The 19,859-nt window shown below is 39.5% G+C and overlaps 1 protein-coding gene across 1 annotated transcript; it reads right to left on the reverse strand.

The window, feature by feature from the left end:
• Positions 1 to 4,559: 4,559 nt before the first annotated feature.
• LOC134203058 (ATP-binding cassette sub-family G member 1-like) lies at positions 4,560 to 18,505 on the reverse strand. Its single transcript, XM_062678036.1, has 6 exons — positions 18,276 to 18,505; positions 17,165 to 17,413; positions 16,533 to 17,107; positions 5,925 to 6,017; positions 5,479 to 5,790; positions 4,560 to 5,410 (listed from the first exon to the last, which is right to left on the reverse strand). The coding sequence occupies exons 2-6, from the start codon at positions 17,380 to 17,382 to the stop codon at positions 4,809 to 4,811; spliced, it is 1,800 nt and encodes a 599-aa protein (XP_062534020.1). The 5' UTR covers positions 17,383 to 17,413; positions 18,276 to 18,505; the 3' UTR covers positions 4,560 to 4,808.
• Between the last annotated feature and the right edge of the window lie 1,354 nt (positions 18,506 to 19,859).

Below are 19,859 nucleotides of genomic sequence, written 5' to 3' on the forward strand. Positions count from 1 at the left end.
GAGGAACTTCCGGAGGAATTCCTGGAGGAACTTCCGGAGGAATTCCTGGAGGAACTTCGAAAGAATTCCTGGAGGAACTTCCGGAGGAATTCCTGGAGGAACTTCCGGAGGAATTCCTGGAGGAACTTCCGGAGGAATTCCTGGAGGAACTTCCGGAGGAATTCCTGGAGGAACTTCCGGAGGAATTCCTGGAGGAACTTCCGGAGGAATTCCTGGAGGAACTTCCGGAGGAATTCCTGGTGGAACTTCCGGAGGAATTCCTGGTGGAACTTCCGGAGGAATTCCTTGAGGAACTTCCGGAGGAATTCCTTGAGGAACTTCCGGAGGAATTCCTTGAGGAACTTCCGGAGGAATTCCTTAAGGAACTTCCGGAGGAATTCCTTGAGGAACTTCCAGAGGAATTCCTGGAAGAACTTCTGAAGGAACTGCTGGAGGAACTTCCGGAGGAGTTTCTGGAGGTACTTCCGAAGAAATTCCTGAAGGTACTTCCGAAGGAATACCTGCAGGAACTTCCGAAGGAATTCTTGGAGGAACTACCGGAGGAATTCCTGGAGGAACTTCCGAAAGAATTCCTGGAGGAAATTATGAAGGAATTCATGGAGATATTTCACCACACCACCGTCGCTGATTGAAAATGGTCTATCACGCCGCCGCCGATAACATTTCAATATACGCACAGCTGTAAGCACCCATAAGATCGATTTGCAAAATGTCCTCATTGGGTCATCAACTGGGACGATTCAAGGTTCCAGGTCATGAAGAACAAACACACTGAATGAGTTCCAATCCCTTATTCATGAAAAACCACGAATTTTAAGCCGACGAACGGCACCAATATGTTCAATTCCGTAAATTTCCTCTTAGGTTCCCACCGAAACCGGCTCAAAGTTGGCCACCTGAGGGTGACCAAACTCATTCGGATGTACTCAGCAATCGCTTATTCGAGTAAAATCCCAATTTTTATGCCGTCGAACGGCACCAATATGATCAATTCCAGAAATGTCCTCATTGGGTTCCCACCGGAACCGGCTCAAAGCTGGCCAATCGAAGGTGACCAAACTTACTAGGAAGTACTCAGCATGAGTTCCAATCACTTATTCGTCAAAAATCCCGAATTTTAGGCCGTCGAACGGTACCAATATGTTTAATTCCGTGAATGTCCTCATTGGGTTCCCACCGGAACCGGCTCAAGTTGGCCACCTGAAGGTGACCAAAATTGCTTGGAAGTACTCAGCATTAGTTCCATTTGCTTATGTGTGAAAAATCCCAAATTTTAAGCCGTAGAACTGCACCAATTTGCCCAATTCCGTAAATGTCCTCTTTGGGTTCCCACCGGAACCGGCTCCAGGTTGGCCACCTAAAGGTGACCAAACTCACTTGGAAATACTCAGCATAAGTTCTAGTCGCTTGTCTGAGGAAAATCCCGAATTTTATGCCGTCGAACGGCACCAATATGATCAAATCCGTAAATGTCCTCTTTGGGTTCCCACTTGAACCGGCTCCAGGTTGACCACCTAAAGGTGACCAAACACACTTGGAAGTACTCGGCATGAGTTCTAGTCGCTTGTTTGAGGAAAATCCCGAATTTTAAGCCGTCGAACGACACCAATATGATCAAATCCGTAATTGTCCTCATTGGGTTCCCACCGGAACCTGAAGGTGATCAAACACACTTTAAAGTATAAGGAATGAGCTCCTTTTGCTTTTGTGAGCGAATTCAAGACATTTGGGCATTCAAACGGTTCCAATATATCCATTTCGGAAGTGTCCACTTTAGGTCCCTACCGGAACCGATATCAAGCAGCCATGTACCCGGAACCAACTGCTGGGTTCTAGAAATCTCAAATATAACATATGCTTGCATTTAGATTCACCATTCATAGATTTTCCATGAACAAAATCATCTTTCGTGAGTTTCTTGGAAAAATTACATTCTGGGTTACCATAGGTAGCCTACGGGGTTTTGGCCTCAATCCGGAACCTTTACAAATATTCACGTCCTCAAGCCATTACCTGAAAATACATTAAATTTTCGATCCAACCATGCCTGTTTCGTTAAAATCGGCTGATCATTGACGAAATGAGAGCAAATTTAACCTTCTGTCTGTGCTCAAAAAAACTTACGTTGTCTGTGCTCTGGGGTCAAATTGACCCCAAATTGGAATTGCTATAACTTTTTTAATGTTTGGCCAATTTTGGATTTTTTGGGCTGTTTCGAAGGATAATTTAATCATCTTTCAGGTCGTTACCAAAGATTGACTATAGGTGGGCGGGTACATCGCGGGGAGGGGTTTTAGTAAACAAGGGTACAAAAACAGTGATTTTTCATGACTATTTTACTTATATCCGAAAATCCTACCCATTTTGAACTGCAACTTTTTTAAAAAGGCTATGCACGAAGGCATGTGCTTTGGCATGAGGCGTTGATAAGTTTAGAACTCGGCCGCCAGGTGGTGGTATATTTGAATTCATTATTTTAGACTACTCAAGATATTCCGATATATAGAATTCTCCTCAGTGTAAATATTCTTATCGCACAAATTAAAAAATGAGAAGAAGTGCTCATTATATTGAGCACCGCTTTGTAGTGCTAGACATCCTGAACAATGTTGCCGAATACAACTTTGGTGTAGGTATGAGGGATCTCAAGCTAAAGCAATATTTCATATATGCAAGAATATTGCAAGTACACTAGCGCCGCCTTGTAAATTTCCTTATTTATTCCTTCAAATGACAGTCTATTGCCACCAGACGAACTTTGTTACAGACGTCATCTTTACAAATTTCAAAATTGTGCGATAAGAATATTTACAATGAGGAAAATTCCATATATCGGAGTTACTTGAGTAGTGTAAAATAATGAATTCAAATATACCGCCACCTAGCGACCAAGCGCTAAACTAATCAATGCCTCATGTCAAAGCAGACGCCTTCCTGCATAACCTTTTTGAAAAGGTGCAGTTCAAAATGGGTAGGATTTTCAGGTATAATAAAATAAGCATGAAAAATCACTGTTTTTGTACCCTTTTTTACGAAAACCCCTCCCCGCGATGTACCCGCCCACCTATAGTCAATCTTTGGTAACGACCTGAAAGATGATTAAATTATCTTTCGAAACAGCCCCAAAAATCCAAAATTGGCCAAACATTAATATAGTTATAGCAATTTCAATTTGGGGTCAATTTGACCCCAGAGCACAGACAACGTAAGTTTTTTGAAAAAAGGACACTGTAGCGCATATTTTCAAGATTTTCCAAGCAAATTTGCACATAGGAGACAGATCTCGGCGAGTTTTACCAAACTACAAAAAATTAGGAGAATCGGTTGAAAACTGAAAAAATGGCAGCCACTCAAAGTGGCCTGGGGTCATATTGACCCCAGAGCACAGACAAAAGGTTAAAAATAAATTTCAGTCGTTTTCGATATAGCTTTTTTTGTTGTCGCATCAAAATTTTATTTTAGAGCAAAAAAAATTTAGGGGGAGGGGGATTTTTTTTTAATATTCGTATCGATCTTATTTGACTCTAAAACATCAAACAAAATTATTTTTTACTCGGATTTTTTTATTCGTTGTTTGCATTATGATTATATACATTTAAAAAACTATTTAATAAAAATTCCGCGGAAAAAATTAAATTTCGTTTCGTTTCGTAAAATTTTGAATCAAATGGACCCAAATTTCGTTTCGAAATCTCGGAAGTAAATTTGAATTTCGTTTCGTTTCAACAGTAGCTTTTCTAATTTCGTTTCGTTTCGTCAGGAAAAATGGTATTATCGCATACCCTTTTTCGCACGGCATAGATTTGGATCAGTTCGTGCGTGTTTTGTTGTCCACACGATATTGAATTGTTGCGTATTCGCAGATGATATTCACAAAAGATTGGAAATCGTATTACCTTCCAAGATGATGTCAAATGTTCACCTCACGTCTTGCCTCACGTAAACTTGGGATTCCTCGGTCTTTCAAAGTAACATGTACCGAACTAAGAATCCATTCTTATTGATTGTACAAGCGTGACAGGTACGGTTATTTGTCAGTTATGAATATGATGATTATTCCCCATTCTATCAAGTATCCGTTCTTATGTAGAGAAACTATATTACAGGTACTCTCTCAATCGGGTTGGTCGTTACTAATTCAAAGTGTTCAGTCATAATGTAAATTTTCTGATGTTTTATCATACGGATTAAGCTGTTTCATTTAAGACAGACATGTGTATCTTTCCTTTTCTAAGTGCGTGGTAATAGTCGGAAACGTATGTAAGTTTACTGTGCTCGAACCACACTGTATGTCCCTGATATTACTTCATCGTTCATTACTCATATGCACCTGTGTAATGTTCTGGAATTAGATCCTGAATAAGCACGAAAACACTTGTATAAATGAGGTTGTTTGTTGTGCGCTTATCACTGTATCGAATTTGTTTATTCATCCATTTTAAAGGCAGGGATTTTCCACAATGCTTTCGAGAGTGAGTAATTAGCATGATGAGGGTATGTATGCCATGATTTGAATACAATATGCAGTATCATTCGGATGTAAACAATTCAAAGTCCACGAGGTTTTTGATCATTTATTACTCATCTTACCGAAAACTGAATTCACCAGATTCGGATTTAATTGGTCACATATTTTGTTAGTACGTGTGAAGTACAAGGCAGTTTGTGCTAGCTTAAAACTAGAGACCTATGCAGACTATGAGGTAACGTTAGTAACAGATTCATCTATTCGAATCAGACCTTGAATTGACTTGAATTTTATGTATCTAAATAAAATTTGGAAGCACCGTTTCAACTTTTCCTTACTTCTATTGAGTCCACCTAAGTCTTAATTTCAAACTAACATACAATAACAGATGCAATACTACAATCCATACACCGAGTCCCGCCACATCGTACCAATAATTGCTGTTTTGAATTTCTAACAGCTCTAACACTTTTTTACTTTTCCTGTAGTAGCAAAACATATCTTCGCATGCAATCTCCGTCCGATTGAATCCGTACGTAGCCAACGCCAGCCCTTCGAATCCATATCGGAACTGCGACACGTACGTCAGCGGTTTAAACACGTCCAACAGCTCCCCGTATCGAATGAAAAATCCCGAAAACAGCACCATCGGAACTATCGTGCTGGGAACCACAAACGCGCTCACATCCACTGGACATATGCACCCGGCCACCATTCCGTACATTTGCGCCGTCCATCCCATCAGTCCGCAAATGGCCCAGAACATCACTATCCGCTGGGTTTCGTCTAACTGCCCGCTCAGATAGTAAACAATCACCTGGCAGCATGTCACACTGGCTAGCATCAACGGAAAATCGGCCGCAAGTTTCGAAAAGAAGTACGCAGCCACCGAGTAGCAGTTGCTTTTGTGCTCTCGCACAAATACCGCCATTTCCAGCGGGACTAGAAATTCAAATTAATGATTATTACGTTACAATTGTAAAATTCACGCTTCATTTGAACAAACTTACAAGTAAGTACCACAGTCATTGCGTTGGAGAACATTATGAACATCAGTATCATAATCAAACAGCTAATATTGGCCAGCACTTTGGCGCCGTTATTTCCAACGTTGTAAAACACCGAACCCACAATCAGACCGAACAGCACATGCCCGAGAAATCGCAACCGGGTCAGCGTGAGATTGCGGAACGTGCCCAGGGCCGTTCGTCGGGTCAGAATCCAAAACTGGCGCAACTGCGATATCGGATACTGGGGACTCGAACCCCGTCGACTAGATTCGTTCAGTAGCTGTTCGCCGTCGTTTAGCTCGTCGTGGAACCCTGCAATTGGAAAAGGAGCCGTTCGTGACAAATTGCAGTATAAAAGCTGTTCAGGTTGCATATTTTCAGGCGCGAGTGGGAGAGTTTCGCCACAAAGATTCGCTCTCATTTCCTGACTTGGGAACTTTACTCACCATTCATTTGGTCACTGCTGGCGGATTCCATCTGTTTCAGAAGCGGATTGATTTTATCTGGGTCCGTGTTGATGGTAGATGCCACTTTCATAGCTGGAAGTGTGAATGAGAGTTATTACACACGAAAAGTTATAAATGTATTTAAGTTATTTGTTTCAAATGCAGAATTTGACTAATGCGTAAAATGCGAAAAATAAGACTTTGCCGTAAGATAATCGATCGGATGCTATATAGCAATATGTATTGTGTTGAAGCCAAATAACTTTCATTAAAAAAAATCCATTCAAGTCAGAAACCAGGTAGAACGTGGAACGCTGCCTCTTTCAGGAGCGTTTTCAAGAAACACACCAGTTCTATCAGAAGTACAGCCATTTGCCGCAAAGGCTTCATACTCCGATATGAGATGTGCAGGAATAAGGATGGAAGCAGTTTTAACTGACGAACATGTGGTGAGGAACACTTGAATGGTACTGAAAGTAAAGACAGTGAAGGTCAAGACAACGAAGAAGACGACTGCGTCAGCTGTTGGTAAGCTACCTGGGTAACAGCTACCGGAGGGACGGAAGGAAGGGATCGTAGGTTCCATCTACAAGAAAGGCACCAAGCTGGAATGTGAGAACTTTCGATCGATCTCTATCCAGCCGTTTACAAAGTGATATCCCAGATCATCTTCCGCCGTCTGTCACCAATAGTGAATGGGTTTGTGGTAAGTTACCGGCTTGGTTGACGGCTGCTTGAAAACCAGAACTTTACTGTGCGCTAAATCTTAAAAAAAAAATGCTTTGGATGTCAGGTTCCATTTCCTACGTTCGAGCCAACTCAGGATTGTTACCCTCAATACCATCAGAATCTGCATGTACCGAGGTAAGCATTTTGCCTTTTCGCTAGCTGGCAGCTATATGCCGCAAGGCCGCCTCGTTTGGCGCAGCCACAGATAACAGATATTGAGGCTGGCATCCGATACGTGTGTAAACATCCGCAACCGTTAATTCAAATGTATTTTAAATTGGGACCGCGTTTGGCATCGATTGGAGATGGCGCCAAGATCATTGTTATTGAAAACGCAGCCCAAATGCGGCTGTCAAATGCATTGGCTGCGTTCGACGCTTGTTAACCAGCTGCGTCCGTGTGTACTGCCGCAATCAGTTGAGTAGATGGCAGTAGTGGGCCAACGTATATCAATTCAAAAGTTTACACAGGATTTTCAATAAAATTTGTTTTAGCCTAAATATCTGTTATCTGTGGCGCAGCCTCCTCCAAGGCATACGGAATTCTTCTCCTCACTGTAGAGGACCAGATACTGCGCACGATGGCAGACGTCGGACTTTCCCCAGTTCCGCGAATTCACTGGCATAGAGCGAGTGACTGGTACTCCTTTTCAGCCATTATAAATAGCTCCCTAGCTTGCAACTTTCGCAGGAGTGACAATTTCGTGGTTAATAGAAGGTCGGTACTCGGTAGCTGAGCTTCTCAACAGAGATGTCCGCAACCACGAACACAGGTTTACGAATGAGTCGGTTTCGACCCGTGTAGTAACCATTGGAGTCACCAGCAGCGATTTCACTGTTACAGACAGCCTCCTGAGTATGTGCAGGGTCTTCTTGATCGAAGCAGCCGCGGCTTTCATTGCCGCCACCTTCCCGTCCAGGAACAGGAAGCCCATCCTCGCTTTGCCAGACTCTGCCAGCGTCATCTCCGCACTCCACAGCAATCAGCCTTAGCACTCGATCCAAGGCATCGTAGCGAACATGCTTCCAGCGGAGTGCCTGGCAACATCAAGGCGAATCTTCTCACAGAAGACGAACATAAGGGCCAAAGTTTTACGACATCCGACACGCAGGGTGATGTCAAAAACTGGATAAAGAAGCCCTTAACTGGAAAAAATCCTGGATAGCTATCACGTCTGGTTACCGCCGAAAAATGAAATGAATCTAATAGAACAGCAGATAATGTACCGACTTCGAACCATGAAGAAGGGAATCATGAGCTACACGGACTCCTACAGGAAAATGAGAGAGGAAGAGGATAAAAAGCAACTAGCGCAGTCTACGAGTCAGCGACGGGATCGTTTGGTTACTGAAGGATCAATGGACGAATCCATACACACACGGCTCTTGCATTACTTCGGCGTGAACGGTGTGCAAAATTGTATGAAGAATCCGGCCGAAGACTTCAATCCCTGTAAGGACTACGACAAGGTGTTCAATATTGCGCTAGAGGTTATCATGCAGAGATCCAAACGCATAAAAAAAGTACATGCTAGTGGAAGGAAAGCGAGTCCGCATGGAAAGCAGTGTTATGGGGACTTCCTCATAAGGCTGAACCACATAATGTTGAAAACTCATGAGGTTTAACGCGAACGGATGAAAAAGTGAAAATCTTTTTTTTACAAATCTGTTTATTTATGAGGCTCAGATGTTTAATAATAAACTCTACGGAGCCGAAAACATTAAAAATAATAGGATTAATTATTCCGAAGAAGTTTCAGAAACATTTCTGCGAGAGGTCTTCTTTGGTGGGGATCGGTCCATTGATCCTTCAGTAACCAAACGATCCCGTCGCTGACTCGTAGACTGCGCTAGTTGCTTTTTATCCTCTTCCTCTCTCATTTTCCTGTAGGAGTCCGTGTAGCCCATGATTCCCTTCTTCACGAACCAGATCCGATCTGTATTATTCTTGAAGCTCATAGTTTCTGCTAGTTTCTCGCGTTCCACCATTAAATCGGGAATTTCAAATGGTTCCATCCGTTCAGTTGAATCGGTATCCAATCCAACCACATCTTCCTCAGCCACTTCAATTACGTCGTTCTGCGCTGCTTCCGATGATGTTTGATGTGTTCGACTTCATCAAATCCGATAACGACACCGGAGTACGATTTCCGTTGCCCACCTTTCGTTGCCATATTCGCCTCTTTCTTTCCGATTGATCGTTCATTTTTTTCCTTTATGGACATGCATCCTTCCGGTGACCTTCCGCTCCGCACGTGAAATACCTATTTGTTTCGCAAATCCTGGTAGAATACCTTTCCTGGCCAATTTGACACTTCCAACGCCTCTAACGCCGGTGTACATATGGTCCAGACCTACGTTTGGCGGGAAATTTTCCCGGACCACAGAATCTACTTCCCCGTACTCCACAAGAAACTACTTGAGATCGTTATCCAGCAGTTCTGGTGGCAAATCAAACACCCGGATGTACTGGACATTTGTACCGGCAATTGTCATTTTTACTTCCACTGAACTTCTACTGGAATAGTGAAATTTTCGCGATTCATAATTCTTCATTAACGACTCCTCGAGCGATACACCGCTGTTTTGTATACTGCTTCCATAAGAGATACATCGGTATCCAACTGTCGGACAAACCCGGCGATCTCCACCAAAGTTGGTCGAGGAGCGGTAGGCGGAAAGCTAAGTGAAAATCTTACATCAATCCGAAATAACAAAAAGTCGATAATCGAAAAGTTGATACTCGATATTGATGGAATAATTTACATTTGACGTCAGCAGAGAACAAACGGAAGTAAACCGAAATCTTTTTGAGACTCCTTTTGTTGTCTGTCAATTTTGATATCTAATTATCATTTTTGTTGTCCGCACAGAATTTGAAATATGAAGGTAACATAGAAAGGCACAATATTTTATTTTTTGTTCGTGGTTGGGTTCTTGCATTTGGTTTTTGATTCTTGCCGAAATAACACCCATTTTTTTCTTTACTCGTCCTTGTCTCTTCTTTTTTTCTTCTTCCATGTTTTTTTAGGAGTTAGGATTTATGAATAAGGAAGTGGAAACTAGGAATTAGGAATTGGGAATTAGGAATTATAAATCAGGAATTAAGAATTTGGAATTGAGAATTAGGAATTAAGAAATAAGAAATAATAAAAAAAGAATAAAGAATAATGAGTAAATAATAGAAAACGTTGAAGGGAGCAATACTTTTTCCTTTTCTTTGTTTCTTCTTCGTTCTAGTTTGTTCCTTCTTGGCTCTTCCTACTTGCTTTTTTCTTCTTCTTTCTTCCTTCTATTCTCTTACTTCTTACCTGGGTGCTGCGGATAGAGCCACTTTTCTGCTGTCAAGCGAGTAGCGGGATCTTTTGAAATCAATCCCATAAGCAAAATTATTTTGCAGTTACTCGACTGTCAAACATTTCCCGCTCTTCGAATTTCTCTTTCCATGCTGCATGAAGGCACACGAATGCGCGAGACTATTCATGACTTTACGATGGTTTACATACATTCCTGCTCCAATCAGCTGCTGAATCTCGTAACGAGTGCTTTTTAGTTGCATTCCTACTAATTATCCATTCGAAATATAATCTGAATATATTTGTTACAAAGAATGTAAAACTCAAACTAAGTTTTTTTTTACCCGAATAATAACAATACTTCTCAATATAAGATCTAAAACGAACATAACCACAATCTTCAATGTTTGGCTCCGGCACAATAGAAAATTTTGGCTTCAGTTTGACAACCAAATCGATTCTATCCGCATCAAACAGCTTCTTACTAGTCCCTTGTTCCTTCGTCCCTTTTTCTTCTTCCCTATTCTTTGTTCTTCTTTATTCATCCATATTTTTTCTTCCTTCTTCTGTCTTCCTAATTTCATCCTTCTTCCATCTTCTTTCATCCTTCATTCTTCTTCGTTTTTCCTTCATTCTTTATCCTTCTTTCTTTTTCTTTCTAAGGAGGAAGCTTATGCTTTCATCTTCCTTCATTCATTTGCCTTTTACTTTCTTTTTAGACCTTCTTTCTTCCTTCTTCTTCCATTTTCCCTCCTTCAATCTTCATCAACCTTCCTCCCTTCAACGTTTTTCTCTTTGCCTAATTTTTTTTTGCTCTCTATTATTTACTCATTATTCTTTATTCTTTTTTATTATTTCTTATTTCTTAATTCCTAATTCTCAATTCCAAATTCCTAATTCCTGAATTATAATTCCTAATTCCCAATTCCTAATTCCTAGTTTCCACTTCCTTATTCATAAATCCTAACTCCTAATTCTCAAAACCTGATTCTTAATTCGTAATTCCTAACTCCAAACTCCCAATTAATAATTCCCAATTCCTAGTTCCCACTTCGTAGCTCCTAACTCCCAATTCATATTTCTCAATTTCTTATTTCTGATTCCTTATTCTCAATACCTTATTCCCAATTTCAAATTCCTAATTCTTGGTTCCTAATTTCCAATTCCTAATTCCTTATTCCCAATCCTAAATCATAAGCCCTAAATCCCAATTCCCAACTTCTACCTCCAACTTCCTAAATAATAATTCCTAGCTCATAATCATTGGCCCCTAATTCCCAATTCCTAATTTCAAGTTCCCAATCCTAAATCTCAACTCCTAATTTTTAATTCCCACTTCCTAATTCCAAAATCCTAGCTCCTAACCAGGCTTGTAAAATGTCATCTGCATGTCATTTGACTAATTTGTTCATAACTTTCTTTAAAAGCCAAATTTATTCCATAATTTTAGATGTACTCATAACGCTTGAGTAGGGCTATATTTTTGTCCAAGGGTACATTGCTCTAAAAATAACATCTGAGTCTGGAGAGTGAAAACTCTCCAAAATGTCACGTGTCATTTGACATAATGTCATTTGAATGACATTTTGCCTCCCAAGCCCCAGATTACGTATTTACAGCAATGTCTTGTTAGACAAAGTTGTAGCCACATTTAAGCTCTATAAGTTCGCCATACATCATGAATTAATAGCTACCTTCGGGAAAAAGTTCTAGGAAAATTATACAAACGAATGCAAATGACATTTTACAACACTGCTCCTAACTCTTTATTCCTAATTTCTAATTGATGATTCCTTATTCTCAATTCCTGATTCACGAGACGAGCCAGCAGCCTAGGGCTGATAATCTCGCTAATAAAGAAAAAAAAAATCCTGATTCTCATATCCAAATTCCTAATTATTGAATCCTAATTACCAATTAATAATTCCTCGTTTCTAATCCAAAATGCTAACTCCTAAATCCCAATTCCCAACTCCTAGTTCCAACTTCCTAAATCATAATTCCTAACTCATAAACCTTGACACCTTATACTCAATTCATAATTCCCAATTCCTTATTACCAATTTCAAATTCCTGATTCTTAATTGCTAATTCCCAATTCCTCATTCCTTGTCCCAATCCTAAATCCTAACTCCTAAATTTAAATTTCCAACTCCTAGCTCCAACTTCCATAATCATAATTCCTAACTCATAATCCTTGACCCCTAATTCCCAATTCCTAATTCCTGATTCTTGATAATACTCAGTTCCCAATCAAACTCCTAATTCCTAATTCCCACCTCCTAATTCCTAAATCCTAGCTCCTAACTACTTCCCAATTTCTAATTCCCGATTTCTGATTCTCAATTTTTAATTTCTGATTTCTTATTCTTAAATCTTAATTCCCAAATCCTAATTCCTAATTTTTGATTCCTAAGGCCGATACAAATATTTAAAATCTATTTTGTCAAATTTTATCGGATTTTGTTTTTGCCAAAAAATAATATTTTGAGGGGGCAACAAAATAAAATTCGGATAATTTTGAGGATTTTCAAAACATTCTTTAACAAATCCGAGGAGTTGTTTGATTTTTTTTCATTTTAATATTTATTTTTTATTATCCCCCCTTGACCTTTCGGAGACCAGTAGGACAAAAGTTAATTAAATATTTGTAACGGCGTAATTACCAATAAATAATTCCTAGTTCCCAATCTTAAATTCTAACTCCTGAATCCAATTGCCAACTCCTAGTTTCTACTTCCCAAATCATAATCCTTGACCTCTAATTCCCAACTCTTAATTCCTGATTAATTATTCCCAATTCGTAATTTCCAATACCTAATTCCTAATTCGTAGCTCCTAACTCCCAATTTCCAATTCATAATTCCTAGTTCCCCCTTCCTAATTCCTAAATCTTAGCTCCTAACTCCTAATTCTTCAACCGTCTAAGACGAGTTTAGTACTCTCCATATAATTCCACTACGTTTTGTTATCTTTGCAGATACGTATTTCGACCTCAACTGTGAGGTCGGTTTCATTGTCTTGTACTTGACTCGACTTGGAGAATGGAAATGGAGAGTACTGAACTTTAGACATTCCACTAAAAAGAGCTTAAAATATTTTTTCCTAATTCTTAATTTATATTTCCCAATTCCCAATTCCTAATTCCTGATTCCTTTACTTCCAATTCCTTATTCCCGCTTCCTAATTCCTAAATCCTAACTCCTATCTATTAGAACCTGATCTCCAATTAATTATTCCCACTTCCTCATTCCTAAATAATAAATCCCTACTCCTAATTCCCAATTCATTATTCAATATTCCTGGTTACCACTTTCTAAATCCTAAATCCTAGCTTCTAACTCCTGAATCATAATTAATTCCTTTTCTAGTTCCAACTTCTTAAATCTCAACTTCTTACTCCTAATGCCCGATTTCTATTTCCTAATTATAAATATCTAATTCTTAAATTCTAATTTCTTATTCCTAATTCATAGTTTCTAACTCCCAGCTCCAAATTTCTAGTTCCTATTTCCCAATTCCTAACTCCTAATTCCTTATTCCTAGTTCCCACTTCCTAATTCCTAAATCATAACTTCTTATACCCAATATCTAAATCCTAATTCCTTATTCCTAGTTCCCACTTCCTAATTCCTAAATCCCTTAATTCCTAATTTCAAGTTCCTACCGTCAGGTCGCCATTCACCGTGGGTGCACCATTCACCGTGGGGTTCGAAGTGATGTTCGTTATGTTTACGAAAATATTGAAAAATACTTTATTTCAACACCATTAAAGAAGTTCAAAAGAATCCTCTCCGAGTAATAACTGTGAAATATAACTGTTCCAACAGCTGATTTGACGTTGGAGTTTGTTAACATCCTGCGGCTGTTTGCTTCCACCTTTGTTTTTAGCCGTCAAGTATATTCTACGCTCGCTCAATATCAGTGAAAAAGTGAATGTTTTATAAAACCGTCTAAGACGAATTAAGTACTGTCCATTTAATTCCACCAGTTAATTTTCGTTATCTTTGCAGATACGTATTTCGACCACAACTGTGTGGTCGTCTTCAGTGTCTTGTACTTGACTCGACTTACGACTCGAAATACGTATCTGCAAAGATAACGAAAATTAACTGGTGGAATTAAATGGACAGTACTTAATTCGTCTTAGACGGTTTAATACATTCCACTAAACGAGCTTAATATATTTTTCTGAAAATGTTTTATTGTTCTTTACCTCTTATTTGATGTCAATGCAATTTAAGTGTCGGGTTTGTATTTTGATTTTACTTATAAAATTAATCCAAAAATATAGGTAACACATCATTCTCCACCAAGGAATGTAAATTGTAATTGTCGCTGAAAAATGCGAAAAACAAGCGACAAAAGAGAATAGCGATAACTCTTTGTCCTCATCTGCAGAGGATAAAGACATTGGGTCGTATGAATAAAAAGTAGCAAAACTCAACGCTTGTAGTAACTACTCAAAAATAAAGTCCACAGAGAAAACTACATGTTTGATATGAATAAAAACATTTTCGAACTTATGGCATATGCTACATTCGAACTTAGCCTTTACTACAGTTTACTACCATTTACTACACGGAGAAACGTCAAAACAAAATAGACCCCATGATGACGATGATGATTTCATCATTTTTTTGCGGCTAATCAACAAAAGACATGTCTGTTTTGTTTGTTTTCCCTAAATTGGACTTCTATTTTCAAGAACAAAGCCGATTCGCTTCGATTCTGATGAATAATCTGCATTTGAAACATGAGTAGCAACGTCTTGAGCAGACTACAAGAAATCAGTAGTAAACTCTTGTTTTATTCATACCGAATCAGTTGTTTGTAGTATGTTCGAAATGTGTAGTGTAGTAAAGTTTCTTTTATTCATACGAACATGTTCCACAAGTGACGTTTACTACTGAAAATGTAGTAAAGTTGAACTTACTACTTTTTATTCATACGACCCATTGTTGCGTTCCATTTTATTTGCAACAAACATGGAGAGGTAATTGTTGAGAACTATTCAAACTGCGATAACTTGTATATTTCAGAAGTAAAACACAAATCATGTGTACAGATGGTTAAGTTTATGTCTAAGCTACGATAACTGATACTGATTTAACCAAAAACATCATCGGAAACCGACTATTTCTCAAAATGAGCGGCAGGCGATCATTGTCCTATTCTGTTGCAGTTTGGGACAAACGCTTATTGCGAGTTGAGTTTGTCCCAACATTTACAAGAGAGGACAATGTTATTGTCATTGGCAATGTTGTTATTTTACATTCCTTGTTCTCCAACAAATAAAAATGCACGGCGAATGGATCCCCCAGAAAATAACTGTGTCCATTCACCGGCCATCGAAATCGTCATAATTTTGTACAGGTTGAGCAGAAGTAATGGTTTTCCGGGATGACTTGTTGGTCATAAGAGTTACGTGACGTTAATGAGCATTGATTTCTGCATCTGCAATATAATTGTTTTGATTGATTATGTCCTTTCTGTGTTAAACTAAAACACATGAACTCCACATGTTTATGCTTAACTAAATGAAAAACACGAATAACATTTTGAAATCAAAGTTTAAATTCATATTTTAATTATTTAAATGAAAAGTTCTTATCCACGGTGAATGGGTACCTACCCACACGGTGAATGGTGCCCTAACACGGCTAAAGGATACCCTAATATATCACTGAAAAATTATCTACGTCCATCTATCTTGCCAAAAACAGATAGTTTTTGACTTTCATTCGAATTAAAACAATTATTCAAGGTTCGTGACGGTGTTCAAGACTATAATTTTCAATTTAAATTATTTGGAGAGCTCTAATATTTGCTAAATTGCCTAAGATGCACGGTGAATGGCGACTTGACGGTAGTTCCCATCTCCTTATGCCTAAATCCTAACTCCTAACACTTTATTCTTAGTCCCTAATTCTTAATTCTTGTTTCTGTATTCCTTATTCCTTGTCATTTAATCTTTTTCTTCACTCTTTATTTTTATTTTATGTTCTTCAGTATTTTTGCCTTTCTCGTACACTAAGTGTACGTAAAGGCTATAATATTGCTCCAAAAACAAAATTTTGATATTTTTTAATTCTTTTTCATCATTATTTATTCACCAATTTCATCCCAGCAAGATATTTCAGCTTTCTGATATTTTCTTTTTGATACTTCCAGCCTTGTAAGACTTGACGCCTTGACGTTCATAAGACCAGTGGTCCACTACAAAGGAGTACAAGAGAGCGATGTGTAGTGGTGAAGAATTAACCACGAGATCACATAACTCTACGGTGAGCTCAATTTCCAGAAGGTGACAAAACCGGAAGGGTACGAAGGGTACGAACCCAAAATAGATGCTGTTTGGTAAATTTGCGAGTTTTTTTTTATTTAAAGTCACTGAAGCGTAGCAAAGCTAGTAATTCTCAAAAATCCATTGAAAAATAAAGGCGCTATCAGCGTTCAATATCTTAAAATTTTTGTATCGGTCTCCAAATTTTAGATTTCGATTTTACATCCAGTACTTTCGTTTATGACGTTGTTCAATGTAAAAACATAACTTTCTTTAAGAAGTACACCTTTCTACTCACCGAAATCAGCCCGATTGTAATACTGCGGACACTCAAACCCGGCTCCAGCCAACGTCCCGATCATGTCCTCCAACGACCCTTGGTACATGCACCGTCCATCCGCCACCACATAGATATCGTCGAACAGCTCTAGCAGTTCGGAGCTTGGCTGATGGATCACACTAACCACACACCGGCCCTGCTTGGCCAGATCTTTCATGTACGATACCACCTGATACGCCGATTCACTGTCCAGTCCGCTGGTGGGTTCGTCGAAGAACATAATCTTCGGATTCGATACCAGTTCCAGCCCGATCGATAGTCGCTTTCGTTCCCCACCGGAAAGCACCCGTGCCTGATTGTGGGCGCACTTGGCCAATCCCAGCAGGGCGATTATGTCGTTCACAATTTTGGTTTTGTGTATTCGGGTGACATTGGACGACAGTTTGAGATCAGCCGCGTAGTGAAGTGTTTCCTGGATGGTTATGTTCTGAAGGAGAGGCACGTCCTGAGTGTTGTACGCAATCAACCGTCGATACCTGTGACGTTCTACGACTTCGTTATTGATCAGGATATGGCCCGTGATGTTCTCGGTTCTAAGAAAGGCAAACGATTGAATATTAATGTCAAAATGGGGAGGTGATTGAACTAACTTGAAACCGCTCAGTGCGTTCATCAGCGAAGACTTCCCCGCACCGGAAGGGCCCATAATTGCAGTCAGTCGCCCGGAACGAAACGTACCAGAAATGTTCTTCAACAGCTGTTGCTTCTTCCCATTCTGGTTGACCGTGTAGTTGAGATTTCGAAAAGATAAACTGCTGATGGTTTTCACCAATGGTATGATCACTTGTACCGTCTCATCGAGACTCATTTTTTGCTGCTGCGTTCCTGCGCGGCCACTCCTGCAAAACAATGTTCATCGATTAATAGAGGTCAATTAGGTATCCAGCGAGTCAAACGACAGTGCCCTTTTTATTATGGAAGCCAAACAACAACAATCAACATTAGGGTGCTCCAAGTTTCATATCTTTAACATGATTACCATGATTTTAAACTTGTTCACTGATTCTGATTTCACTTTCACAGTTGATAGGCAATATTATTTTCCAACATTTGTATTTTGTGCCGCAATCTATTTTTCAGCTTAATTTTATTTTAGTAAGACAGGCCTCCAGTCATTCGGCGAAATTATCTTTAGTTGAGCATCATTACACATCACATCACATGCCTATCGCGACCACGATCGTATCATGTTTGTTTGTTATCTTCAATGTACTCATCTTCTGTGAGATCGTTCCATGACGTCAGCTGTGCAAATCTCCATCGATCGATATTTACTTGATTCACTCACCATCTGGAATGACGTTCAACTCAAACTGTTTACCACCAGGGGCAAACAATCGATTTTATGATTGTAGCTCTCACCGCCAAATAAGATTCGAAAGAAAGGCACCCACTTCAACCAGATTCATAGAGCCTGTATCCAAAAAAATGCTAGGTTTATTTATATTCGCTGCACGACACACTTCAACACACTCCCTACAGGTTGAAAACTAATAACGCCGTCGTCAGCAGGGAGAATTTGTAATCTTTTCCGGTTTGGCTTTCGATCACCTTTTCAAAGTCCCGCTTTCCTCAGACGGCTTAATGTTCTGCCCATCATCGTGTGTTCAACCTGTTTTATTGACTCATTCACATATTTTCTTCGGCCGGCCGACCAGAATGCAACTCCCCCTTTTTTTGCGACGCATTCATTCAACTTACCGTCGCTTAGCACAAGTTCTTGAACAAAGAATGCTGTTCGAACTAATCCAGCACCGAATACCAGCGAAAACTTCTTTCCAATACTGCACGAAATGCTCATAAATTGAAAACAAATGACAATTTAGATTGGCCTCCCCGTTACTGTGCCTTGCTGCTGCTCCACTTCTTCAACACATGTTCACCACCCAGCAACGTAGACGAAACGCGAGAACCACCCAAACCGATCAACCGGTTCTGCCAAAACGCGAGAGTAGACTGAACTCCACCGAAGGCCGCGGCTTCCCAGCAGGTTCACAAAACCGCTGCTCCCCATCAACAGTGCCGGTTCAGCAGCATTCGTTCTGAGGGAGATTTTCTCTCGCGCTTTCTCGTGAGAATTTTTATCCAATTTAAATTAGCCGCTCTGTTGTTGTTTTGTAGCATTGCCATGCCGCCGCGCCTTGATGGGATTCATTCTGAGATTCTCGCGAAAACAAAGAATGAACCGGTGACAGAATGGTGATAATTCTCAGGTGATAATAGATTCGTGATGCATACGAGTTCAAGTTCACCGAAAATAAACATTTTTTATAAACAGAGTATTTTGGCTTCGAAAATTGAAGTTGTATTCTACGTTTCTCTAGATCTATATTAGTATGTATGTACAATTGTCGCTAGAATACACGCAACTGCGTAAATAAAGCGCTGTTGGTGGAATAATCGATCTAAGATTTATAAGGCGCAACTTATGAATTTCGATTATCCAGATCACCAATTGCATACTGATATATACCGATCCTATGTGACATGATCGGAAACTAGCAAACAAACTTTTCGCGTCAAACGAAATAAGCGTAAAATGTTTATTGTTCTTCAGAGTATTTTGTTTGAAGAGCAATTTCTCGCTGAAAATGTTCGTGGGTGAACATCCAAAGAGCTCCTCAGATTGAATCAGTATTTCGAACCCTGGATTAACCCGTTTCAGTTTGAACCAGATAGTGGAATTGAAAAGAAGCTGTTTTTCGGATGTAAATAGTACTTGGTGCAACTAGTTGCAAAAAAATGATTTTTTCAGCACGAGTTGTACGTTTATCCAACGAGGCTTGCCGAGTTTGATAAATACTAGGGGAGGAGGTTCGGTTGTGAGCACCGTTCGGTTATGGGCACCCCTATGTATCTTTTGACAGATAAGAGATGCTGTCATTCTGATAACCGTCATTTGTTTGCAATAATAGCATGATGTTTTGTGCTCAATATCAAACCGGATGGGCATCTCTACTTTGAACTAGAAACAAATAAATTTTTCGTACAAGAAAAACAACACGAAAGTTTCTACTTTGAGGCCCAATGTCGATTGCCATCAAAATTTTAGCGCGAATTTTTTATTCTTCTCGTTCCAAAAAGGCTGCGAAATTCGGTTGTGGGCACCTTTATTGGTTCGGTTTTGGGCACCTCCATTTTATTGATAAATCATTCAATATCGTTTTACTTGTCCCTTAACTTATTTTTAATAACGTTTTAAGGCAGTTTTTATAATTAGTTTGGCATAATTGTTCGAAATAATGAGTTTATTTAATATTTTTGATAAGAAAATTATTTTGAGCT

The sequence above is a fragment of the Armigeres subalbatus genome, unplaced genomic scaffold, assembly GCF_024139115.2.
Source record: "Armigeres subalbatus isolate Guangzhou_Male unplaced genomic scaffold, GZ_Asu_2 Contig1626, whole genome shotgun sequence".
NCBI classification, from domain to species: Eukaryota; Metazoa; Arthropoda; class Insecta; order Diptera; family Culicidae; genus Armigeres; species Armigeres subalbatus.

What these genes read in the sequence shown, in the direction of transcription:
- LOC134203058 (XM_062678036.1), bottom strand. Translation starts at nt 17,382, where the DNA reads ATGAGTCTCGATGAGACGGTACAAGTGATCATACCATTGGTGAAAACC. An exon ending in CAGCAGTGACCAAATGAATG is followed by an intron (nt 5,791 to 5,924) that starts GTGAGTAAAGTT and finishes TTCCAATTGCAG; the next exon opens with GGTTCCACGACGAGCTAAAC. An exon ending in AATGACTGTGGTACTTACTT is followed by an intron (nt 5,411 to 5,478) that starts GTAAGTTTGTTC and finishes TTGAATTTCTAG; the next exon opens with TCCCGCTGGAAATGGCGGTA.